This window comes from Papaver somniferum, chromosome 9 (genome assembly GCF_003573695.1).
Source record: "Papaver somniferum cultivar HN1 chromosome 9, ASM357369v1, whole genome shotgun sequence".
Lineage (NCBI taxonomy): Eukaryota > Viridiplantae > Streptophyta > Magnoliopsida > Ranunculales > Papaveraceae > Papaver > Papaver somniferum.
In genome coordinates, this window is record NC_039366.1 from 42360559 (window position 1) to 42387726 (window position 27168).

Genomic DNA, 27168 nt, shown 5'->3' on the forward strand with positions numbered 1-27168 from the left:
CCGAACATTACACTGTACGACCAAAACCTCCATTAACGAGCGAGTTCGGTAACCTGCGTGTTTGGAAAACGTAACCGAACTACACTTTCAGGTGTGTTCGGTTACATGTTCTTGACATATGGTAACCGAACTGGCCCAAATTTACATAAAAAATTTCATTTTTTTGAAAGTTTGGAGCAATTCAACTAACATTATCTAAGTTTGAAGCCTACCTGAGTACCCAAATACCCTTCCTCCGGTTGTGGTTGGTAAAATCCATCGTTTTTCATGTTTTCCTTCTTCATCTTCTCTAACTTTACTCTCTCAATAATTCTACTTCTTTAAAAAAAAACCATTTATTTTTTAATCTCACTAATTATCTTTAACTTAATCATCTCACTAATCATTACACTAACTATTATTAACACTAACTAATCATTACCCAAAATTAATCAGGAGGGTAATTTAGGTATTAATATAAATATCTAGATAAGGGGTGACCTAGATTTACTTCTAATACCTTTACCCAAAATAAAATCATGATCCCAAAAAAAGAACCAAAAAAAATCATGGTCCCCAAAAAATCGTTCTTAGAAGAGCCACCAGGCCCAACATGGGAACTGGATCGAACCAAAGAGCTAAAACACAAGCTTGAGCCCGCTGCCCAAAAATGACACCAATATAAACCTTGTTTCGCACCCAAATATCATCAATTTCTCATTCTTCTTCTCTTTCGTCCCTCTTTCCATATCACACTCACTCACACCTTAATTAGGGTGCCGATGTTATTCGATCTCCAAACCCTAAATCTCCAGATCCATCGCTCGAAGACTCAAGATTTTCTCAAAAGATCCAAGAACTCTCTCATGTTGTTTATTATTAGTATTTTTTAATTCATGAAATTGTAACATGATATAAAAGAAATTTTTTTAGATCTTTCAATTATTTAGGGTTTCTTATTTCTATCTGTATTTTCTTTCAATGTTTCAATAGAATTAGGGGTTTCTATCTTGTGATTTCCTGTAAGAAATTTTGATTATTATTGTTGTTGATTGTAATGGAGATGGAGAGTAGTCGTAGACCAGGTTTGAAAAAACCTAGATTAGTTGAAGATCTTGAAAGAGAGTTATCTTCTAATGGTTCTTTAATCGATCATCGTGTTGTTCGAAGAGGAGGCGGCGGCGGAGCTCAGCCACCATCAACGATTCTATCTAGGGTTAGAGAAAACAACGATACTTCAACTAGGGTTAATAATCAGCAGCTCCAAGCGCAACAGCAACATCAAGAAATAGTTAGTGAATATAAATCTGCTTTAGCTGAATTAACATTCAATTCGAAACCGATAATAACGAATTTGACGATTATAGCTGGGGAGAATCTTCATGCTGCTAAAGGGATTGCTGCGGCTATTTGTTCTAATATTCTCGAGGTGAATCCGGTTTTTTACGACATTCATTCTCTTCCTTATTGTGAATTGTAATTTGTTAGGTTTTTTAATTTTGTTTTTCTGTGTGTCCATAGATTTAAACTACACAAAAGGTGGCGGTATTGTAAAAAAGCAAAAAAGAGGGGAAAAATATAGTGATTGAGCAAAGATGCATTGTTTTATAGAATAATTGGTGTCTGATCTAATGCTTTCTCTACGAAATTTGATGCAAAATAACGATTTCGCCTTCGCTTCTCTAAATTAACTTGCAATTTGAAATCCCAAAGAAGAATAAGGCATCCAACACAGTTTAATTTAATTTTAGTTGTCTTTGCATTATGTGTGACACAAATGACAAATGCTTAAGATTCTGAAATGAACAGTAACAAAACTTGGGATGATGAAGCTATAACTAAACTATTATCGTCTGAATGATTGGTTTACAGTTGGTAGCAATGATTTGTTTACAGTAGTTTGTGTTGCGATGATGAAGCTATAACTAAACTTCTCTTTGTGCCTGTTTTACACTTCTTTTAGCTTCTGTAAATACACTTGGCTGATTAAGTGCTGGGATCGTATTAGTGATGGGCATTGATGTGTTTCTTTCCAGTTTCATTATGTCTTTCTAGTTTCATTATATGTTCAAGTCATTTTACATTCCGTGTTTGTGGAATCATGTGTATCATTGTAATCTATTTAAAAAAAATCAATTGGGTGCTTGGATCTTGTCTACTAAGAAAGATGTTTTGGCTACTTTGTCCAAGTTGACTCTTCTGATGGAGAATGTGATCTAAAGGTTTAAGAAGTTGATAGTTTGCTGGAATGGAGAAATTACATTGGACTTTTTTTACCTCTGATATGAAAATATGCATGAGGTTTTGGACTTCGCTATCCATGGGACAAGTTCTACATTCGTGGATGTAATTGCAGGATTTAGAGGACTCTTCTTTTTTGGCTGTTAACATGTCGAAATCATATAAATCCAAGTCTCACCTGGCACTATTCAGTATGTAATTCTTTCGGGAGCATTCATGAGTCAGTATCCAAGTTGTAGTATTCATTCCTGGGTTTTAAGGTGGAAGATGTTCGAAGGCTTTGTCCTTTTTTATGTTATGGAGCTACTCAAATCACAGAGTTAATCACGGAGTTATTGAGTAGAACAGCTTATCTTTATTTTTGTTTGTTCTGGAATGGCATTTCATCATCATTATAGTTTATGTACAGTTTTTGCTGCGGTTTCAAGAAGATTATATGTACACTTTGTTAATATTGGTATTACTTTACAGGTTCCTACTGAGCAGAAGTTACCATCGCTATACCTATTGGATAGTATTGTGAAGAATATTGGCAGAGATTACATCAGATACTTCGCCTTGAGGCTTCCCGAGGTTTGATTCTTCATACTCTTTTTTTTCTCAATTCGGGGACTGTTTAGTTATTCCTGAGCAGAAAAGTTGTTAAATTCTGCCTCCATTGATGTCATTTTGCTTTTGGATGTTGCTATGTTAATTATGTAGTCAAATATTGGTATAGGACAACCACATGGTATACTGTTTGCTGATTCAAAGTGTTTTCCAGGTCTTTGGCAAGGTGTACAGACAGGTCGATGCTTCAATGCATACCAGTATGCGACATCTTTTTGGGACATGGAAAGGTGTATTCCCTCCTGCTTGTCTTCAGCAGATTGAAAAGGAGTTTGGTTTTGGATCAGCAACCAATGTTTCATCTTCTGGAGGCCCAACACCAAGGCCCGATTCTCAGTCCCAACGACCAGCAAATAGCATCCATGTGAATCCCAAATATTTAGAGGCGGCGAGGCAGCGGCTTCAGCAGTCAAACAGGGTAAGTTTATTATCTGCTTCAAAGCATTTATAAAAGCTAGAAAACACTTAGTAAACTAGTCGACTTTTTTGATATTTTTATGGGTTGGAAATTTGTCTGGCCAAGTGTCTGGCATGGCAAATTACTGTCAATTTGACTTTTCACTTACATTTATGTGATAAAGGCAAAAGTTGATGAGAGTACTGCTGCAGTGGATACAACAATGCCTGTTAAAACGACCATCAATGGCCGTGGAAGGCCATGGGCAGATCCACCAATAAAGCAGGTATTGTGTGCTTATCTTCTTTTCCTTTTTTTTTTCTTCGTATAGTGCCCTGTATTCCTCGCAATTGCCCTGTAACACGAGTTCAATGATCCAGGTTAATAGGGATCCTCGACTTGCATTACGTGAGCTCGAAAAGAAGACAAGTGTAGGATATGAAGATAATGAATATGGTTCTGATCTTTCAAGGCATGCAGAGGTGGAAATCAGAAAACGTAGTGAACGGGCTTTAGAACAAGGACTTGGAAAGCCTTGGTACGCAGCAGGTGGCAATGCCACTGACACAATTAGCCAAAGGAATACTGTCAACAGTAATAATGGATCCGTAAACCTTCGAACACCCAGATCTTCACAAGTCATTGCTCAGCTCCAACCTTCGCAGAAAGCTATGAATAAAAGCATCTTAGGAGGGATGCCGGGGAATTGGAAGAATTTTGAAGAAGAGGAGTACCTGTGGGATGACATGAAATCCAGACAGAGAGAGCATGATAGCTCTAGTCAAGATACTTGGCCTCCCGAGAATGACGATAAGCCGGTAAGTAAATGAAAGGTTAACTTCTGTATAATGAGGTTTTAGGAACTTGATTATGCGGCGAACTTCATTATTTGCTATGTGGTGAATATACTTTTTGTTTCTTCAATTTTTCCAATTGAAGACTTCACATAGAAACTAGCATATTGCTTGTGCACCATCTCTAAACCATTGTCAACACAAAACAGCGCAGCATTTTGAAAGAAAAGATAGGTTTAATTCCTTCCCTTTCTTGTTTTGAATGGGTCATGGGGCAGGAAGATAAGTGCTGGAATCGTGTGTAGTTTTTTGTTTTCTTTGTGTGGCAGATGCTTGTTTTTCTTAGTGTTTCTCTTCCATTTGCAGGAGTTTGAAGATAGCCTTACACAACCTCACAGTGATATTAGATCGAGGATTAACAGAAAAACTTCAACTGATTCATCGTCCATGGCATACCAAAAGCAAGCTCCATTTGGCCATCATACACCGTCAACTTGGGCATTGCAAGAGTCGCACACAGCAAATGGTTTGAACCATAAGGTGACCCCTGAAGGATTTTCGGGACTATCTGATGGACCTTCCACCTACCTCAGTGGGTTAACAGGCATGGCTTCATCTACAGCCAGAGCAGGACGTCAAAGTCTAACCGAATCTCCCGTAGGCGCGGCTAATTTTGGCGGGTCTCTGATGAACCCAGCATCAGGATCTGCTGGAGTTTTTGGACAAAAGCGGCATCAGCTTCTGCGGTCTGCTTCTCCATCTGAACAGTCAGAACCTGAAAATAAAATATTGAAGTTAGCAGGACAGTTTAACCAGGCATCTCAAGATTCTTTCTTGTCTAAAAGTCACCATCATCCTCAAAATTTAAGGGGCTCATCTCCTCCACTGCCGCATCAAGAGCTGAGCAATTCAGGCAACATTTCAGATATTGCAGGGCAATTGAGTAGAAGTAATCTATTGGCTGCAATGATGAAGACTGTATCCGGCGGCATCCCCAGTTTAGAACATCAGGACTCTCATTCAAATATTCAGCCACCTCTTCCAAGTGGACCTCCTCCAACCCTTTCAGCGCCATCCTCTGCTTCCATGGCCAGCAAACATCCTAAGAGGACATTGGTAGCACCTCCCTTGCCACCTGGCCCTCCTCCTCCCGTGTCAGTACAAACGACTAAGACAACTAATGCTGCACAGAATCCACTTTCAAGTCTTTTGAACACATTAGTTGGGAAGGGGTTGATCTCTGCACCTGCAAAGTCTTCGAAGCTATCTTCTACCCAGGGGCCCGGTCAGCTCCCACACCAGAGCTCTCCCATTTCTACAAGGAGTACGGTGCCAGTTTCTGGTTCTGCTTCTTTGTTATCACATGGTAATATATGGCAGCCCTCTGAATCGAAGGCAGAGAAGATTCCTACCATGCCTCAACCAAAGATGTCAGAGATAAAGGATCTCATAGGCTTTGAGTTTAAGCCGGAACTTCTCCGAGAATCACATCCATCAGTGATTAGTGACCTCTTTGAAGACCTTCCTCATGAGTGCAGCATATGTGGTCTGCGGCTTAAACTTGAAGGACTTGAAAGGCACTTGGAGTGGCATGCACTGAAAAAGCATGAAGCAAGCAGTTCCAATAGCGTTTCAAGAAAGTGGTTTTTGAGTTCAGTAGATTGGGTCTCAGGGACAACAACCCTGTCGTCTGAACTGGAGAAGTCAAAGGACGAACCTGAGGTCCCTGCAGATGAGAGCCAGTGTGCGTGCTTGTTGTGTGGAGAGCTTTTTGAAGATTTTTACAGTCATAAAAAGGAGATTTGGATGTATAAAGGAGCTGTTTATATGACTGTCCCGGCTCTTGAAACAGAAGGCAAATCATGGACAATAGATGAAAGTTCTAGTGGGGGTCCAATTGTGCATGCAAGCTGTATATCGCCAAGTTCAGTTTATGACCTGGGTCTAGCCAAGAAAGTTGAGCAGGTAAATAAATTTTTGCTTTGAATGTTTTTTAGGTTTGCAAGAAAAAGAATATCCCAAGTATGATCCACCAGAACCAGCCTTCGCTATCATTTGGCCCACCCTATTACTTTGATTACTGTCATACCACATGTTGAAGCAATTTCATTAGAAAGTAGACCTATTTTGTTTTTTATCCCCTTTGATATTAACTGGATCCGGCATTCTTTTTGCCACAGATGTAGGATTAAACAGATTTTCCTAAGTGAGCTTACTCAAAAACCACTAGTAGCTGCGAGAGAAATGAGAGCAGCCTAAACTGTGAAGATGGTGTTTTGGGAGAGTAATACAAGCGTTGTGCTGCTAGGCGAAGCGGCAGAGTGCTGCATCCTAGATGGTGATAGTCCAGTAACCCAAAGCATCTGCTCTGACCCAAGTTGCATGGGGGAAGTGGAATCCCGTGTGTTCTCTGTGGCTGCTTGATTATTGTCTGAAAATGTAACTACTTGATTCTGTGGCTGTCTACAAATGGAAGACGTATCTGGGTAGTTTATAAGTATCTGGGTAGTTTATAATCTACCAGGAAACAACACTACCCAGAGCTATTGAGTACAAGATTGTAACGGGTTTACTGCATAACAACCCCTAGAGATACTCAGGATTTATGACCCGTTCTCTCACTGTGAGTAGGATCAATTATAACAAACAAACCAGAACACTCATATTCCGGAATTTGTATTAGATATATCGCCCGACCTCATAGCGGTAAAAAGGAAAAAAAGTCATTATTTTCTTTTCTCTACTTCTAATTCAGTGTATACGACTCTCCCGAGTTGCTTCCGGAAAAAAAAAAGGAAAAAAAAAAAAAAAAAAAAAAGATTGGGAGAATTACCATTTCTTTTTTACTTTTTTAGTTTATTATATTCACAAGTTGAGGCAAAAAAAAAAGAAACAAAATTCCACAACTCAAGGGTTGGGGTTAGTCCAGGTACCACAAATAACTGGTGCAGACGAATCAAAGAATTAGTTGTAACCTCTAAGTCAACAAGAAATGAAGTATTTTTTTCAGGAAGTAATTTCTAGTTGTTTTCTTTTCTTCCTTCAGTAGTAACAGGTAGCGGCACTTTAGTGAAAAATTTGTGATGGGACAAAAAAATCACATCATATAAGAAAAAGGAAGAAGAGGAAAATCAATAATTGAGTAACATTTTTAATTTCCAAATAATAATATGATGATTTAAGCAGCTAGTTACAATATTTTATAGAGTAATTTCGAAACCTATCTAGAAACTAGAGGGTATGTAAAAGACCATTGGTCTTAAACCCTAAAAATACTTTGCTATCGGGAGAGTTGGTGGTGCAATACATCAGCATCAAATAGAGTATTCCATGCTAATTTCATTCCAATCAAGGCTTATGGTGTTGGGTGTAAATGTAATCTAAATGAGCTTCTGCCATCATCCTTCTCTTCAAGCATTCTTCCTCCTTTTCATCTCCACTCTCATGACAATCTTCCATACCCATCAGCTGTAAACATAATAACATCAATTAAGCACTAAGACCAAATATTAATTCACAAAAACAGAAACAAAAAACTTAAAATTATTTTATCTTATTTTTGGAAAATGGTAGATTTAAATTGAAACAGCTCTCACCTTCCAAGTATCATTTTCTTCTAACTCTAGCAGATTGGAACCAGCTAACCCATTTGTAAGGTTGGTGTCATGATGATCTTCACCTAAAAAAAATAAACAGGTCAAACACCATGAATCATGATATATAACATAACTGTAAAATAACATAACTGTAAAAACATGTCAAGAAGAACAAAGAACAACAAGTCCATGAAAATGAATGTAACTACCAAGCAGTACCAACCTTGTTTTTCAAGAAGAACACGACCACTTGTAGTTGTTGTAAAGCAGGAAATAAGTAAGAAGAGAAGAACAAGTACTCCATAAAAGTTAATGCTTTGCTTCATGATGAGAGAAGCTATTTTCGCTTCCAAGCAGCTACTAAAGCACAAGTTAGAAGATATCAAGGATTCAAGATGCTTATGATGCTGAAAATGAGAAACTAAGTACTTGCTGTTGTTGTTGTTGTTTGGTGGTAGTAGAGTGATTGAAAACAAGAAACAAGTAATTGCTGTTGTTGTTTGGTGGTAGTATAGTGGAGGTGAATTATGAACATATATATAGTAAAAACACAGAACATGCAGAAAGAATAGCTAGGCAGGCCACCACTACACTATTGGTCACATGAAAACATAAAAATTAAATTATTATGAAATGGACCTAACACCCACTTTGAGCCTGCAGCTCAGTATATGTACTCTCCATCACTCCATAGTCTCCATATACTCTGTTATCGTCAACAAGACTCAACAGTCATTGTTTGTATATTTCTGTCTCCACTAAAGACTGGTTTCCCATTTCAGTTGACATATTGTTTAATTTGGTGCTGCACCACCATACAGTGGAGGAGAGTGGACCACTAACAGTGTCTCTATCTCAAGGAATATCTTGATTAGTGGTCAACATTGAATCAAACATATCACCAGCTTCTTGACTGTAGAGCTGACAGCTGTTTCGATATAATGTTTAAAAGCCTAAACAATGGAGGGCACTAGTGTTTAAACTTTAAGCCCTCTGAATGCTATTCCAACGCACAAGTACGTACACATCCAAATGCATAGCCATATGATGATGAACAATGGGATCAGTGATGTGCTTAAAATAATCTAAGGATAGAGGATCTTATCTCTGTGTTATTATAATGTGCACAAAGTTGTGTACTCTGGTGAAGCAATTCTCTAGAGAAATGAATCCAAAAATCATAAAGAAATAATGTCTGGTAATCCTTAGACAAATCTTATTAACAAAATGCAATCATATTTATACAATTAATTAAATTCTTGTTTGCTTTTGGGTATAATCGGCTAATTATTAGGATATTATGATCGTAAACTAATCTCATTGGCTTTTGTACTTTTGAAAACACAGATTTCACTTGTCTTCAAAACTGGGTAAATCAGGATATGTAGTCTTAACATCATGAAACTACGCCAATAAGCTATCAAAGATCACGGGTTCAGGTTGCATTCCTGTATTTGTCCATGGAAAAAGACAAGCAAGAAAAATTGTCGAGTGTGCGCTCAGATTAAAAGGCATATGCCGGAGAGTTCTGTGATTTTTGTCAACTACATGTTGAATGATAAATAGTGCATAAGAACTGAAAAGTTCATATTACTAAGTGTAAGTATCTTGTACTAGTATATTGAGATATTTTCCAACACACAGATTTGAAATGTAGCATTGACACAAAGACATCATGGAAATGCCAAAGGGTTTTTGACGAGGAAAAAGTGAAAGAGGTCAATGTTAACCTGACCATTTTATACATTGGAGGTTCAAACCGAAATAGGATTGAGGAAAAAGTGAGTGGAGGAGAACTTTTGCAATCACTTTGCATTGATGGAGGGAATGAGAGATCACTTTTCATTCTTTCCAGCTAAACTCTGTTGTTGTTGTTGTTTTATTTCATTGCTTTTGGTCATGTCATGTTAGCCTCATATGCATGTTACATCTTTTTATGGCATTTGTCCTAATTCCAATGCTGCCATTATACTTGGTTTTCTCTTGTTGAAACAAACCCTCCCTACTTATTCTTTTCCCACCTATCTACATTACTTTCTTTCGATAGATTTCTATAGATAGGCCGGTTGTTTGGCCTCTGATCAGTGAATATGGCCTCCTACCAAACCTTAGGGACCAAACTACGATCAAGATGGTCAATGGCCGTATTTGGAAAGTTAAAATATATAGTTATTCTTTAGGAATTGATATTCATTACCTGAATTCGAAACCAACGTTCCAAGTCTGTGGGCTTTGGATGGTTTCAAAGAAAAGAGGTTTAGAATATATTTTTTTTTTATGCTCTTGTTTCGTTCGCATACTTTCTTTCATTGGTTTTGATATAAGAGAATTTAGACTTGATTAGGGTCGAATGGTGGTAGTAAACATTCAATGAATCCATGTTTGAAAAATGAAAAAATAGTTTAAATAAGTCAATTTCATAACACCATATATGTCATCACAACTAAAAAGTTGTTTTTCTTTTTTGTTTTGTAAATTTGCTTCAAATGCGATTTCTCCACTACCATACTACTGTAATGCTGTTGTATGTCACAAATTCTTTCTGTAAACAGATCTGTTAGATATTGATAGGGTTTTTGTCCAATTAACAATTATGCTAAGTGTTATCTAATAGATAAGCAAAACCAGATTCGCTATTATCTTAACCCAATAGGAAATTGCAGGCCGTATATCCGAATTGGTGTAGTGAATAGTGATGTGTATGGCCATAACTATGGATGGGTAGGTAAGTGTCAATTGCTGAATGGTGGAGAAGACAAAACACATTCATGTTCATTTCATCTAGACTTCAAAGTTGTTACTGTTAATGTTATTAAGGTGATCACGTTTAAGTTGCGTTTTTCATTTTGTTGCGAAGTAGCTGAAAAGTTATTAAGGTGATCACGTTTAAGTTGCGTTTTTCATTTTGTTGCGAAGTAGCTGAAAAGTTATCGATTAAAGAAAGAAGACAGTGGAAGTGAAATTACGGATGGTCGGCGTCTACGTTTAAGTCTTACGGTGGAATCTAACTTATTTCAAGCTTGGAAAAAAGTATAGAATGTCAGTTCTAATGGATTGCAAGTTGGTGTCATCCACACTTTTTCCACGCTATGTTCTATGGTTTTGTGGAACGCTGTGGGGAATCCAAAGAAAAAATAATCCGACTAGCGTTAAAAATCCAAATAGCATGTTAAAAGACAAAAACGCTATTCAACATTTTCCGCTTTCCGTCTTTTAGCATAAGTCGGGTGCATAAAAGCTATTCTTAATCTCAACCATCCAATGTTTTAGTCATTTTAATAGCAGAAAACTGTATTTTAGTCAAAGATTTTAGTCGCATAAAAACTTCATATCCACCGTAATTAGCATGGGTTTTATAATGGTTTTTGTTACATTATAAAGTTTATAAATATACTTCCAAAGAAGTTTCTTCTCTTTTATACCATGCCACAAATTCTCTCTAAAAAGATCGTTAGAACTAATAGTGTTTTATTCAATTAGGATTATCTAATAGATATGAACAAATCAGATCTCTAGTTATCTAATTCCAAGCAAATCAGAATCCTGATTATCACTTGACGATGAGAGAAGACATAAAACTCATATGTTCGTTTCATTTGGACTTCACATTTTTTTGTTCTTTATCTAACGAGGTATACTTATTTGATCATGCTTTAGTTGCATCATCTTCACTAATTAGTCTAATTAGTAATTAACGAATAAGGCTAAAGAAAGTGGACTTGACGTTTATTTAGTGAAGGTGTATAGTAGGGAAAGTGACAAATTACACTAAATACTATAATGTTGACAATGTTGAAATTTCTTTAGTAAAGACATATGAGAAAATAAATAATAAAAGGTAATTTGTTGTTTGGTATCTTGGTGTTATCCTATTTGGGTACCAATTTACCGTTGACTACGAAGGCCCTATTTGACATAAGTTTTTGGACTTTCTCCCATATTCTTTTCTTTCAAAGTCATATGTGTTTTCGACCGTCGATTATGATTGGTTCGGTGATCGATTAACATGGCACAGTAAAAAAACTTAATAATGTCCCCTGTTTCTTAAGCTTATTTGCTTTCAACGATAATTTATTAATTTAGGTATGACGTATCCCCGTGTAATAAACCTTTAGCCTACTTTAATTAATTACCAATGCTTTAATTAAAAAAAACATAGCCTAGTAGAAAGCTGTATTAATGCTTCTAGACTGATACAAGTTAATAAATCTATTTTGCAAAACACTTCGGTGTAATGACAGAGTTGAGTAAAGAAGATAGTTTGTATTTTGGATTGGGCTTTATTCTACTTGATGTGGTTAAATCTTTATCCAGGCCTGTAGTGTACTACAAAGTTGGCGTTACAGGTGTTTCCGATCATAGCCCATTGTTGGGTTCTAGTGCAACTATTCCAAGACCAAAAAAAAAGACGATTTTTTTTGCACCACTATTTTTTTTTTGGACCATGATTTGATTAGGCCACCTTCCCTATAGTTATAAGGGGTGTCCTAAAAAGTGGAGATGACTAGTTCACCCTTTAACCTAATTAAAATTATAACTAATCTACGTACAACTTCTTCTTCCTCTATTCTACATTATTTCTTCTTCTCTTCTTCATCAATTTATGATCATCTAAACTAATCATCAAAATAATCAAATTTTCATCATCGTCGATTCATTGAATTTTCATCGTCGATTAATCAATCTATTGTAAACAAACCTTCATAAGTATTTCCACAAATCCATTACTTCTAATTCGTTTTTGATTGAAATTAGAAGCAGCAGTCATCAAAATAGGTTGGATATAGAGGTTACAGTAGTAAGTTCGGTTTGGATAATTTTGAAAAAAAACCTAGTTTACAACCGAACTTTTAAAGGTGAAGAACACGAAGAACACTTCGGCTAAGATTTTTTTTTTTTTGTTCCTTACCGAACGCCTGGGTTCGGTTTAGTCAAAAAATTCAAAACCGAACTATTCTCTGTATAGCCAAATGTTGAGTTCGGTGAAATCGCAAAAATAAATTCCTAACCGACCTTTACTCTAACCTATATAATGAGTTCGGTTAAGTCGCATTTTTTTATGCTAACCGAACGAAGAGTTCGCCAATGTTTTATAAACATTGCGATCACGCCGAACCTATAGAATTTAAGTGCATGGAAAAACTAAGGGTTCTACTGAATCACTGGTTCGTACCGATTTTGCGAACCAACCGAACTATGTTGTTTAAAGTTCGGTTACAACGTGGTCGAGTCGACTGAACCAAACAAAACTCTATAAAGTCAAGCATAGTAGTTCGGTTACATTTGATTTTTCATCAGCTAGCCGAACAAACAAAAACTCCATTAAAGCTCTGGTTCGGTTACCTGTGTATTTTGGATTTATTAACCGAACTGCATTTGCAGAAAGTTCGTTTACATGTTCTTCATATAATATAACATAACTATGTTGACTTAGTTGAATTTTTTGTTATAATATTCATTTTGAAGATATTTTAGGCCATTTATAGCAACATTGACTAAGTTACAAACATACCTCGGTACCCCGAGGATGTTTTTTTTTCCATATTCACCTATCTCAAAATAATTTTTTTCTCCATCTTCTTCTTCTTCTACTAATTGAATCACTCAATAATTCTACTTCTTAAAAAAAATCTTCTATTAATTTGACCCTAATCAATGATTAATTACACTTTGTTACACAAAAATAATTAAGAGGGTAGTTTTGGTATTAATATAAATATGAGATAAGGGAAGATCTAGATTTACTTCTAAATGTCCTACCCAAAATAAAACAATGGTCCCCCAAAAAACGATGGTCCCCAAAAAATCGTTAAAAAAATGTTCCTTTTAGAGTTCTGGAAGTTTGGCATGAGGGTTTTGGGCATCTAATTCAAAATGGATGTGAGTGGTAATGCTGCTCATGTATTTATGACCAAAATGAATAATGTTAAAAAAAAGGAAAAAATTATAGAGTGGAATGTGAATGTTTTTGGAGACATAAAATTTAGATTGTAAGAGGCAGAAGATGAGGCGATGAGTGCTTCTTTTACTTTCTGATCAGAATTCATGAGATATAAATTTAATGGATAAGCTTGTAATAGCTAGAGGTAAACATCTATTCATCAACATAAATCAATTGTGCAATAAAAATCTAGAGTGAAATGGTTGAAGGATGGTGCTACAAATACCCGTTTCTTTCACAATTCTATTTAAAGTAGACATAATCATAATGTAAATGCAGAACTGAGAATAGTGGTTTAGTTTCTGACCAACATGGGATAATGAGATTTTTGAAGGTGATCACAATTGAGGATAATGAGATGATGCATATGGAAGAAATTCCCGATGCTAATGAAACCAAGGAAGATGTTTTGGATCTAGATGCTAACAGTGCACCTGGTCCAGATGTTTTTTTTTGGCTTTTTCTATAGTTTTTCCTGAGAAATTTTATGTGAGGGCATTTTAAAATCCATTCAATATTGCTAGAGGCCATTTTTTTGTTAAATCGCATGACTTGCGATTCAAATTGTACGTTTCACTTCAATTTATTTCTTAACGATTCAAGTCGTATTGTTATATCGTACCTTTTTAGAATCGTTAAAATTCTTCCAAACATGCGATTCTTGACCACGTACACCATTGATTGGACGATTATCATTAATTTTTAAACAAACAAAGTTGATGAGATTCGAACTCCCCACCCCTTTTCCTACTAATTGTCAAATTATCATACCATGGTCTTTTTTTTATTATAATCAACTAATGATATACTTATACACATTTTATTATATGAGTTTAAATAATAAAGCTTATCTATTAGATTATTTTACAAATATTTTTTCCATATATTTTAAGGTAATATACGAATGACTACGAATCTTCGATTTACGATTCAATGTCAACTTGATTCTCACAATCGAAAAACGATTCGCTTTACGATTTAAGATTTCACAACTTTTCTAGAGACATGCTTCATTCCTAGATGTTTGAAATATAATTTTATATTTTTTCTTCCTAAAGTGAGTTTTGCATAAAAATCCAAATCAGTTTAGACATACGACCGAGTAATTTCAGTTTTAGGATTTTCACTCAAGTTATTACTGTTAGACTTTTTGTGTTTTGGTCAACAAATCCCATATGGTTAAAATAATGCTTGTTTAGATTAAGTTAAGTCGGATTAGTCACTAAAGACTAGCTTAAGGTTAATGCTAGATAAGGTTGAGTCTAAGCATGACATGTCCTTTAGCGTGACATGTCATATGAGGTGTCCAATGTAGCCATGAGGTGTCCTCCAACTCATGAGGGAAAGGTTAGAGTAACATGTGGCAAGCATGACTAGGACTCACTTCTAGCCTCATATGTTTTATAAAGCAAATTAGTTTTCATCCATCATCAACTAATGTGAGGAAATAGAAATTGATAATAAGTCATGAAAGGTTTAGTGTCTTATGTTTTCTATTTCCTTGTACTACAATCTGTTTTAGTATGAACTATATGTAGTGTTCTTGCTGCGTATGGTACTGTTTTGTGTGTTGTTGAGTATGCTAATACTAGTGTTTGTTAGAGCACTGCTCGGTCGAACTCGCATGCGTTGCTATCCCAAGCATGTTTGTCAATGTTAGTGATCGAAACTATAAGTCTTGATTTCTAGCCTATTTATAGATGTCTCGGACTAGGACATAGTTTGTGTAGTTGAGCTTAGACTTCATGGCGCTTATCACTTGAAGACGAAGAACTACTAAGGAGAGCTTGTGGAACTTCATCGACAAAAGGTATGTGGAGACTTAAACTTATCTATCACTTGGAAATTTTATTTCTACTCTATCTCCTATATTGGGACATAAATCGTGTTACGATATAGTTTTCTCTATACACATTTGAGATTTCGAGCTGAGTATATCTCGCTTACATATTTCTTGAAATGTGTGTTGGTAAACTTTTGCTTCGACCACGTTCATCTTATATCATGAGAAAATTGCCGAGTAACATCTTACATGGTTTGTGTGATACAATCATTTGGTGTAAGACTTGGAATGTTTCAATAATAATTATTTTTATATCTTGAAAATTGCTTTGATGCTAATAGTGTGTGAAAAACGGCTATTATCATTATAGAAGAATGTTTCAATGATTGAAATAAAGAGTTTAAAATCTTGTAACCATATTTGTATATAAGTATAGTGTGTTCGCACATTTGTGTATAAGTCCAAAACCGGGAACCTAAAGTATGCATACTTGTGTGTATACAAAAAGATTGTATGAGAGTGGGTAAATATGCGTACCCATACGCATACTGGCGGAAGTTCACGTCCGGAAATTTCTGCTGAGTTTGAAAACCAAAACCAAACTCATCCGATTACCTAAATTACGCGTACCCGTACGCATACTGGCGGAAAGTTCATGTCCGTGAATTTCTGCTGAGTTTGAAAACTTAAACAAACTCAAATCCGGTTGCTTAAGTACGCATACCCATACGCATACTTAAGTAGGTTACTTTCTAAAATCGGTTGTACATGAACCTAAAACATTTATCAGTAAGGAATGCAATCTTTGCAAACCGTGGCTATAATGTTCATGTATCGATTCGAGTGAATCAAACCGATTTTGTTTCAATTGTGTTCTTGTATAAATCCATGAGAATATAACAATTGAACAACTCTTTAACTAGTTTAATTTGGGTCATTTGAACTAGTTATGGTTAAGATGAATAAGGTTCATATGAGAGTAATCATATGGCTAACCTCGGTTAACTATTTGTGAACGAACATGGTGTACACGTTCAGGTACGGTTACATAAACCTAAATGAGGGTACATTTCATTTGTGTGTAACAAGCTAAGTTTGATCTAACGGTTGATAGATATTAGCTTGGTGGAATCAGGTTTTTCATCTAACAGTGATTATTGAATGCTTTGTTACCAAGGTAACTTGGATTGCAAACCCTGATTTGAAAACTATATAAAGGATAACTCTAGGAACTGGGAAACCTAATCCCCACGCCTCCTGTGTGTTACTAGTTGCATAACTAGAGTCGATTCTCCTTTAACCTTAGGTTTCTTCTCGAGACTTTGTAGATTAACGACTTGAAAAACTTCATTGGGATTGTGAAGCCAAACCCAACTATTCTCTTTGTAGTTGCGTGATCTGATCTTGCTGTTTCTATCGTGATTGAGTGCAATTATAAAATTGGCTTGAGATTTATATCTCTGATAGGCAAGATAGAAAAGTAATCACAAATTCCTTCGTCTCATCGTTTGTGATTCCACAATAACTTGTTTCGCTAGTGCAAAAACGGGGGTATAACAACCTCACCCAATATTTCGATTAACAATAAGTATGGACAAACTCCAATATACTTTCAAGAGAATCAACTAGACTCAATCTTAATAAAGTATATCAAAGAGTTATATCTCTTTTTCTTGATTCAATTCTTTCTCAAGCAAATAGAAATCTGCGAGTCTAATTGAATACAAGAGAAATCACTTAAACAATACCAAAGACCAATGTTCAAGGATCAATCAACAACCAAAGTTCGGATTTCCAATTGATTGATTCAAACGCACAACATGTGATATTTCAATTATATAACAAAATATAATGCGGAATAGAAATAACACAGACACCATAATTTTGTTAACGAGGAAACCGCAAATGCAGAAAAACCCCGAGACCTAGTCCATATTGAAAACCACACTGTATTAAGCCTCTACAGACACTAGCCTACTACAAACTAACTTCGGTCTGGACTGTAGTTGAACCCTAATCAATCTCACACTGATTCAAGGTACAGTTGCGCTCCTTACGTATCTGATCCCAGCAGGATACTACGCACTTGATTCCCTTAGCTGATCTCACCCACAACTAATAGTTGCTACGACCCAAAGTCGAAGACTTTAATAAACAAATCTGTATCACACATAAAAGTCTACAAAATAGATAAGTCTGTCTCCCACAGATAAACCTACAAGTTTTGTTCCGTATTTTGATAAATTAAGGTGAACAGGAACCAATTGATAACCCGGACTTATATTCCCGAAGAACAGCCTAGTATTATCAATCACCTCACAATAATCTTAATCGACGAGGCGAAAGAAGATATCGTGGAATCACAAACGATGAGACGAAGATGTTTGTGACTACTTTTCTATCTTGCCTATCGGAGATATAAATCTCAAGACAATCGTTACGATTGTACTCAAAACGATAGAATCAGCAAGATCAGATCATACAACTACGAGAAAGTATTATCGGCCTGGCTTCACAATCCCAATGAAGTTTTTAAGTCGTTAACCTGGTTTTTAAGAAGAAACCAAAGGTTAAAGGAGAATCGACTCTAGCTAATACAACTAGTATCACATAGGAGGTGTGGGGATTAGGTTTCCCAGTTTCTAGAGTTCTCCCTTATATAGTCTTTCAAATCAGGGTTTGCAATCAATGTTAGCTTAGTAACAAAGCATTCAATATTCACCATTAGATGAAAACCTGATTAGATTCAAGCTAATATCTTTCAACCGTTGGATCGAAAACTTAGCTTGTTACACACAAATGAAATGTACTATTTTGGATTTATGTAACGGTACCCAAACATGAACATTTGTTGGTTCAACAATAGTTAACCAAATGGTTAGCCATATGAGCACTTTCATATCAACCATATTCTTCTTCACCATAACTAGTTCAAATGACTCAAATGAACTAGTTAGAGAGTTGTTCAATTGCAAGGAAATATTATGTAACTACACAAGATATAATCGAAGCAAAAAAAATTTGATTCACTCGAATCAGTTCATGAACTTCATAGCCACGGTTTGCAATTTGCATTCTTTAGTTAATATAGATAAGTTCACAAACAATCGTCTTTAAATATAACCAACTTAAGTTCGCAGACTTAGTTCGCAGACTTAAGTTCCCGGAAGGAGTTCTCAAACTCCAGCAGATTTTCTCGGTTCGAGAACTTCCGCCAGTTCGCGGACTGAGTTCACGGCTCTTGTTCCAGTTCTCTTGATCAACAAAGTTCGCAAACTTAAGTTCAAGGAAAAAGGACTTATACATATATTTGTTGCCACACAATGTTTATATCCATCATTGGTTATATGATCTAAACTCTCATTTCAATCATTGAAACATTCTTAGAGGACGTTATATAGTTGTTATTCACAAACCATTTTTCGTCAAAGCCATTTTCAAATTGATTGAAACATAACATGATTTTCGTCACTAGGTAAAGATGAACTTGGCCAAAGCGAAAGCTTACCAACACATTTCGAGAAATAGATAGGCGAGATAAACTCGGCTCGAAATAGCAAATGTGTATAATCAAAGTCTATGTAGCAAAACGACTTTTGTCTCAAGATAGGAGACAGAGTAAATAAACTTTTGAGTGATAGATAAGTTCAAGTCTCCAATACCTTTTGGTGGATGAAGTTCCACTAGTTCCTTGAGTAGTCATTCGTCTTGTATGATGATCTCCATGGAGTTCTTGAGCTCAACTACATTTTCTATCCTAGTCCGAGACTTAGCTATAGTAGACTAGAAATCAAGACTTATAGTTTTGATCACTAGCATTGACAAACATGCTTGAGATAGCAACGCATGCGAGTTCGACCGAGCAATGCTCTAACAATCTCCCCCTTTGTCAATTTTAGTGACAAAACTATCAATACATATGGAATACAAAAAATAAATGAATTAACTTTTGTAGCTCCTATTCCACATGCATAATCTTCAACATTACTCGAAATATTCGTCACTTCCAAGTACTCCAATGATCCCAAAGGTTGTAAGTTCAGCATCATCGTTGTTGAAAATCCGTAGCTATAACAACGAGAAAACAAGAGTTCTCAATCATTGTTATACAGTGTCATAGTATCATTATAAAGTATCAAAGTTCAATTTTATCACAACTTCGACAACAAACTATGGTGATATGTATCACTCCCCCTTAGTCGATACTCCATCTCACATGGGAACCACTCCCCCTTACATAATGATCCGAAAACCATATGTATTTCTAGTGTGAACCACATATTAATTTTCCCCTTTTTTTCAATAGAATTGGCAAAGGTACGAAAACAGGATCCTAATGAAATTTCCGAAAGAGACATTTCATGACCAAAAGAAAGTACATATCATCTTATATAGATGCAATCATATAGCCGAAGCTAAATGCATTCATCAAGTAGTTTATAAAGATACAAGATAACCCCTATAATATTCCACAGCCGCACTCCCCGCAAAGATTTGGCAATTAAGCACAAGTTCAATTAAGAACTCTCCCCCATATAATGTCATTCCCGAAAGAACAACAAGAGCGACCTTAATTTCAAAAGAAAAGAAAGATTTCTTTGGACATAACAAATCACATACAAGTATGAATTTGAATCCAATATACTCAATTAAATTAACCACAAGAGAACCCATGATTAATTTAATCGGAAATGCTCAACATTAGTGAACTTATGGAGACTCAAAAATACTCAATTAGATTAATCACAAGAGAACCCGTAGTTAATCTAATCGGAATACACAACCAAATTAACCACAAAGAGTAATCAATTTAATTGGTCATGCTCGACATAAAGTACCTCACGGAGCAACAACTAAGCTATGAATAACTCAGTCGATTGTGCTCAACATAAGACACTTTATGGAACAACACAGTATATGCACAAAAAATTGTAGATCGGAGGTCGATCAAATATTATGGAATAATCAAGGATTCATTCTATTTTTCATCACCATTTGCACAATGACATACAATAGACATAATCCTTGTGAACAAAAGCTTTTAACCTATCTTCCATCAATAATTGACATAGTAGGCTTAACTTTTGTATTTGTAAAAAGTTCATTCCTTCTTTTATCAACACATGCATATCGACATATAAAGGGATTAACTTTTGACAGGGAATGGGACAATCACAGTTCATGGACGTAAACACACATATCCCATAACAATTTGCAATATATAAAACCATAAAGTTTAATACTGCAAAAATCATCTTCCAAGCAGTTTTACAATTTAAACCAATAAATCTAAAAACAAGAAGATGAAAATGCTGGACATAACTACGTGTAATCACAATAATGGCTATTCCAAACTCTAGTTATTCTTCTAAACAAAACAAGAAAATAGAAGATTTACTACGCATACTAAAGGAAAAATCAGAGTTCATTAAGAACCTCATATCTTTCAATGAATCCATCAAAGAAGGTATCACTGATTTCCTTTATTCTCTTGACCGTAGACACACCATGTTCGTGAGTTAGAACACTAACTTTGCGATCAACAACCCGAGCAAGCTGTATAGCTTTGACGCAGTCCATGATGAGCATCTTTTGATTCCGTATCATAATATTCTGATTAGCAAGGATTCTGGCCTGACCATCTAGGAGTTAGTTTATTTGCAATTGAAGATTCGCAAACTCGACCTTTGAATCGTTCTGAAAGCGAGTTAAATCCTTGACAAAATCATCAATCCAGGAGTTGTGATCCTTTCTTTCAAGCATCTTCTTTAGAACCAGCTCCTGAGTTGACTCACGTTCCTGATTGTCCCCCTCCATATCAAGATGCACAATCTCAAGTTCTCCATAATTTTTTGTTAAGGATGGAAACACACAATAAGTATATATGTGTACAAACAGGAGAATGTAACTCTTGTTTTGGAAACCCTATGAACTCATAAGAGGAGGACGCGAACGTTTGTGGACCGGTTAGCACAACACATAAACGGAAAATAATATACAACATACTTGAGCATTTCTCAACCATTATCCTTGCACTTCTCAAGCTAGACACAAGGAAAAGAATACCTGGAGTCAGGTAGTAGAGTGGAAATTAATCCCATTATATCATCGAGAAAGGAGTTGTATATATCATCTGATAGTTTGATCTTTGTGTTCTTCGCCTTTCTTCGGTTGACATTCATATCAGAAGAGTAAGACATGGCGTGTTTAACACATTCGTCAGAAGGCTTTCTCTGAGGGATAAATCTAGGACCTCTTGCAATTGGTTCAAGAGGATCAGAATAGATAGGGATCCATTTTCTAGACTTAGATTTACCAGACTCATTCTTATAAACACAAGGAATGTGTTCATTAGTGGCACAACAATTTATACCATTGAGATTAACTTGTTCCTTGTGATGATTTCTAGAATAGAGATCATTTTTATAAGGTTTCTGGTTTTCTATGGGCACGAGATTCACTGCAGAAGTCGACAGACTATTTACTCCACTGACAGTAGAAAGAAGCAAATTATGAAGATTCGAGATTTGTTTCCTTCTGGCAAGGCAATGGATAGCATAGTGATTCTTTTTTCCACAGAAAGTACAGGTTCGTGGAGGAGAAACAAAAAATGGCACCTGTTTTAACTTCATAGCCCTATGAGAGGATTGTAAGTAACGCAAACCCTTCTTGACACAACCTTCTTCTAGTGAGCATTTATTCACGTGCGGTAATTCATGAGAATTAGTTGGTGCGGAAGAAATTCTCCTTATGACAGAGTTTTCCTTTTCCAAGGATCTGCACTGTTCATGAGCTAGAACAAGAGATGCACTTAGTTTCTCTTTTTCGACACGAAGTCTGTTTAGATCTGATGAATGCGTCTCGATCATACATTTTTCTCTAATTGAGTCTTCCTGAAAATATCCTCAAGAACACTAATATTTTCACGTTGTAGAGTAGTTTCTTGGAGAAGTTTTTCAATATTGTTAGAGAAGGACTCAATGATGTTATAGAGTTCACGTTCTCGATCAAGAGACTTTTAAAATTCATCAATAAGCTGAGCATGATTATGAAAATCAATAATCTCAGTAGAATTTTTTGAGATTCTGGTGAGCTCCATTTCAGCTTTTGCGATAGTGTCACATGCCTCATGGGAGGGAGAGATGTCTACATCTAATGGAACAATCTTTCTAGCTCGGAATTCGGAAGAATCAACTAAGGAGTAATCCATTAAGGTGTTACTGTTAGAGCATATCTCGGTCAACCTCGCATGCGTTGCTATCTCAAGCATGTTTGTCAATGTTAGTGATCAAAACTATGAGTCTTGATTTCTAACCTACATAACTAAGTCTCGGACTAGGATAGAAAAGTGTAGTTGAGCTCAAGGACTTCATGGAGATTCATCATACAATGACGAAGATCTATACAAGTAACCGTGGAACTTTATCAACAAAAAGGTATGTGGAGACTTGAACTTATCTATCACTCAAAAGTCTATTTCTTTTATCTCCTACTTCTTATGAGACAAAAGTCGTATGTTATATAGACTAGATCATACACATTTGACATTTCGAGCTGAGCGTTCATTGCTTATCTTTTATCTCAAAATTGTGTGTTGGTAAAGCGTTTCGCTTTGATCAAGTTTATCTTCACCTAGTGACGAAAGTCATGAAAAGTTTCAATCACTTTGAGAATTGCTCTGACGTGAATCGGTCTGTGAATAACGGCTACATAGCGTCCTCTGAGAATGTCTCAATGATTGAAATAAGAGTTTAGATTACATAACCATGTATTCCTTGAACCGAAATTTTCGAACTTTGTTGATCAAGAGAAATCGGGAGGATTGTGGAATTGGCTTTCCAAGTCCGCGAACTGTCGGAAGTTCTCGACCGATAATTTCTGGTGGGATTTTCCAAAACTCGTTTGTATGCTAAGTACGCGAACCCAGTCGGCGAACCCAGTCCGTGAACTGGCGGAAGTTCTCATCCCGAGAATTTCTGCCGAGTTTGGAAAACTCAACCGATTAACTTAAGTCCGCTAACTTGTTTGTGAACTTAAGAGGTTATGATCTAAAGATGTGCTCTGAACATGAAACATTAAATTACTAAGGAATGCTTTATGCAAACCATGGCTATAATATTCATGATCCGATTCAATCAAATCAAATCATCTTTGTTTCAATTGTGTCTTGTGTAGTTACATAAGATCTCATAGCAATTGAACAACTCTTTAACTAGTTCATTTGAGTCAATTGAACTACTTATGGTGAAGAAGAACAAGGTTAATATGAAATGCTCATATGGTTAACCTTTTGGGTTACTATGTTGAACCAACATACACGTACACGTTTTGGCATGGTTTTCACGAACCCAGTAAACGTCTATCCAAGTGTGTGTGACAAGATAAGTTTTCGATCTAACGGCTGAGAAATATTAGCTTGAATCTAAATCAGGTTTTCATCTAACGGTGAATAAGGATTGCTTTGTAACTAAGGCAAAACCCTGATTTGAAGGCTATATAAAGGAGACATCTAGCATTGTGCAAAACTAATCCCCACACGTCTGTGTGTTACTAGTGCGCCCTCTAGAGTCGATCTCCATTAACCTTTGATTTTCTTCTCTAAAATCAGGTTAACGACTTAAATACTTCATTGGGATTGTGAAGCCAGACCGATACTACTTTTATTGTAGTTGTGTGATCTGATCTTGCATCTTCTATCGTACGAGTACAATCTATTGATTATCTTGAGATCGTGAGAGTTCTCCGATAGGCAAGATAAAGAAGTCACAAACATCTTCGTCTCACTGTTTGTGATTCCTCGACAATCCGCTTGTGTAGTCAGGAAAGATTGTAGAGAGGTGATTGATTAATCAAGGCTTTTCTTCGGGAATATAAGACCGGATTATCAATTGGTTCATGTTCACCTTGATTTTATATCAAAAGACGGAACAAAACCTAGGGTTTAACTGTGGGAGACAGATTTATCCTTTAATAGAATTTTCTGTGTGAGACATATCTGTATATTATCAAGTATGTGATTTTGGGTTGCAGCAACTCTTGGTTGTGGGTGAGATCAGCTAAGGGAATCAAAGTGCGGAGTATCCTGCTGGGATCAGAGGCGTAGGAGTACAACCGTACCTTGGATCAGTGGGAGACTGATTTGGGTTCAACTATAGTCCAGTCTGAAGTTAGTTTGCAGTTGGCTAGTGTCTGTAGAGACTTAATACAGTGTGTATTCAATCTGGACTAGGTCCAGGGGTTTTTCTTCATTTGCGGTTTCCTCGTTAACAAAATTTCTGGTGTCTGTGTTATTTCTTTTCCGCATTATATTTTATATAATTGAAATAACACAGGTTGTGCGTTCGTGATCATCAATTGGAAATCCAACCTTTGGTTGCTGATTGATCCTTGGACATTGGTTTTTGGTACCGTCCAAGTATTCCTTGTATTTGATAAAGCCTCGCTATTGTTTTTAGCTTGAGTAAAAATCAAATCAAGAGAGAGATATTACCTCCTTGAGATACTTTTACCTAGATTGAGTCTGACTGTCTAGTTGATTCTCTAGCAAAGTATTTCGGAGTTAGTCCATACAGATTGCTAATCTATTCCGCAGTATTGGTCGATCTCCGATCCACATATTTTTGTGCATATACTGTGTTGCTCCATAAGTTTTCTTATGATTGAGCATGGACAATTGAATTGATTATTCTCTTGTGGTAAGTTTAGTTGTTGCTCCGTAAATTCTCTTATGACGAGCATGTCCAATTGAATTGATCACTTTCTTGTGGTTAATTTAGTTGTGAAATTCCTATTGAATTAATTATGAGTTTTCTTGTGGTTAATTTAGTTGTGCATTCCGATTGGATTAATCATGAATTCTTTTGTGAATAATTTAATTGAATAATTTGGACTCAAATTCATGTTTTCATGTGATTTGGTTATGTACAAAGAAATCCTTCTTTTCTTGTGAAAGAAAGGTCGCCTTTGTTGTTCTTTCGGGAATGACACTTTATAGGGGAGAGTTCTTTTTGAACTTGTGCTTAATTGCCAAATCTTTGTGGGGAATGCGGCTGTGGAACATTATAGGGGTTATCTTGTATCTTTATAAACTCCTTGATGAATGCATTTAGCTTCGGCTTTATGATGGCATCTAAATAAGTTGATATGATATTCTCTTTTGGTCATGAAGTATCTCTATGAAAATTTCATGAGGATCCCACTAGTTTTCGTACTTTTGCCAATTTATATTGACAAAAAGAGGGAAAATTAATGTGTAGTGTAATACTACAAATACATATGGTTTACAGATCATTATGTAAGTGGGAGTGGTTTTCATGTCGAGATGAAGTATTGACTAAGGGGGAGTGATACATATCACCATAGTATTGTTGTCAAAGTTGTTATACAATTGAACTTTGATGTTGTGTAATAATACTATGAAACTGTATAACAATGAATAAGAGCACTTTGTTTTCTCATTGTTATCGCTACGGATCTTCAACAACTATGATGCAATCATGGAGTACTTGAAAGTGATGAAGATTTCGAGTGGTGTTGAAGATGCCAAGGAGATCAGAAGCTACAATTTTTATTTATTTTGTAATCCATATGTATTGATAGTTTTGTCACTAAAATTGACAAAGGGGGAGATTGTTAAAGCACTGCTCGGCCAAACAATCTCTAGTTTACTTATAGCTATGTCTCGAACTACGATATATTGTGTAGTTGAGCTTTAGACTTCACGGTGTTCATCAATTGAAGACGAAGAACTACGAAGGAGAGCTTGTGGAACTTCATCAACAAAGGTATGTGGAGACTGAAACTCATCTATCACTCGGAAAGTCTATTTCTACTTTATCTCCTATATTGAGACAAAAGTCGTATTGCTATATAGTATTCGATTATACACATTTGATATTTCGAGCTGAGTTTAACTCGCTTACATGTTTCTCGAAATATGTGTTGGTAAGATTTCGCTTCGACCAAGTTCATCTTATATTCTTGACGAAAGTCCAAAGATGATCATATGAAAATCGCCTAGTAACATCTTACATTATTTGTGTGATACAATAATTTGATGTAGACTTGGAATGTTTCGTAATGATTATTCCAATAACTTGAAAATTGCTTTGATGTTAATAGTTCGTAAAAACAACTATTGTCATCCTCTAAGAATGTTTCAATGATTGAAATAGAGTTTAGAACACTTAACCACTATTGGATTATAAACATAGTATGCGTACTTGCATATGTGTTGATCCAAGACCGGTTTAGTATACATACCTGTATACGTACTGGCGAGGTCACGTCAAGTCTGGGAGACTTGGTATGCGTATCCGTACGCATACTGGAGAACTCAGTTGAAGTCCGAGAACTATTGTATGCATACCCGTACGCGTACTAATTCAACTATTGTTTTGGATGTGTGGTAGTATGCGTACACGTACGCGTACTGTCAGACACAGTCCAAGTCCGGATACTTAAGTGTGCGTACCCGTTTGCATACTTGAGTGGGTTAAAGTTCTAGAATCGGTTGTGACATAAACTAATACATTTATGTAATAAGTAATGCAATCACTTGCAAACCGTGGCTATAATGTTCATGAATTGATTCGAGTGAATCAATCTGATTTTGTTTCAATTGTGTTCTTGTATACTTCTATGAGAATATAACAACTGAACAACTCTATAACTAGTTTCATTTGAGTCATTTGAACTAGTTGTGATTATGATGAATAAGGTTGATATGAAAGTGTTCATATGGATAACTCCGGTTAACTATTGTTGAGCCAACCTAGTTTACACGTTTAGGTACGGTTACCCATATCTAAATGAAGGTACATTTCATT

At 36.0% G+C, this 27168-nt stretch overlaps 2 protein-coding genes across 2 annotated transcripts; one reads left to right on the forward strand and one right to left on the reverse strand.

Annotated features, from left to right (window-relative positions):
- Nucleotides 1-702: 702 nt before the first annotated feature.
- Nucleotides 703-6820, forward strand: LOC113310898 (polyadenylation and cleavage factor homolog 4-like). Its single transcript, XM_026559717.1, has 7 exons — nt 703-1408; nt 2692-2793; nt 2984-3247; nt 3411-3512; nt 3607-4044; nt 4387-5985; nt 6201-6820. Exons 1-7 carry the CDS (start codon nt 1037-1039, stop codon nt 6204-6206), a joined length of 2883 nt encoding a protein of 960 aa, XP_026415502.1. The 5' UTR covers nt 703-1036; the 3' UTR covers nt 6207-6820.
- Nucleotides 6821-7151: 331 nt separating this feature from the next.
- Nucleotides 7152-8233, reverse strand: LOC113310899 (putative phytosulfokines 6). Its single transcript, XM_026559718.1, has 3 exons — nt 7840-8233; nt 7617-7699; nt 7152-7488 (listed from the first exon to the last, which is right to left on the reverse strand). Exons 1-3 carry the CDS (start codon nt 7940-7942, stop codon nt 7369-7371), a joined length of 306 nt encoding a protein of 101 aa, XP_026415503.1. The 5' UTR covers nt 7943-8233; the 3' UTR covers nt 7152-7368.
- Nucleotides 8234-27168: the final 18935 nt, after the last annotated feature.

Bases quoted from the DNA above. Each gene is read 5' to 3' on its own strand.
- LOC113310898 (XM_026559717.1), top strand. From the start codon at position 1,037: ATGGAGATGGAGAGTAGTCGTAGACCAGGTTTGAAAAAACCTAGATTA. The intron at 1,409-2,691 runs GTGAATCCGGTT...ATTACTTTACAG, and splicing joins TTTGTTCTAATATTCTCGAG to GTTCCTACTGAGCAGAAGTT. The intron at 2,794-2,983 runs GTTTGATTCTTC...AGTGTTTTCCAG, and splicing joins TCGCCTTGAGGCTTCCCGAG to GTCTTTGGCAAGGTGTACAG.
- LOC113310899 (XM_026559718.1), bottom strand. From the start codon at position 7,942: ATGAAGCAAAGCATTAACTTTTATGGAGTACTTGTTCTTCTCTTCTTA. The intron at 7,700-7,839 runs GTTGGTACTGCT...TATTTTTTTTAG, and splicing joins TGTTCTTCTTGAAAAACAAG to GTGAAGATCATCATGACACC. The intron at 7,489-7,616 runs GTGAGAGCTGTT...TTATGTTTACAG, and splicing joins AAGAAAATGATACTTGGAAG to CTGATGGGTATGGAAGATTG.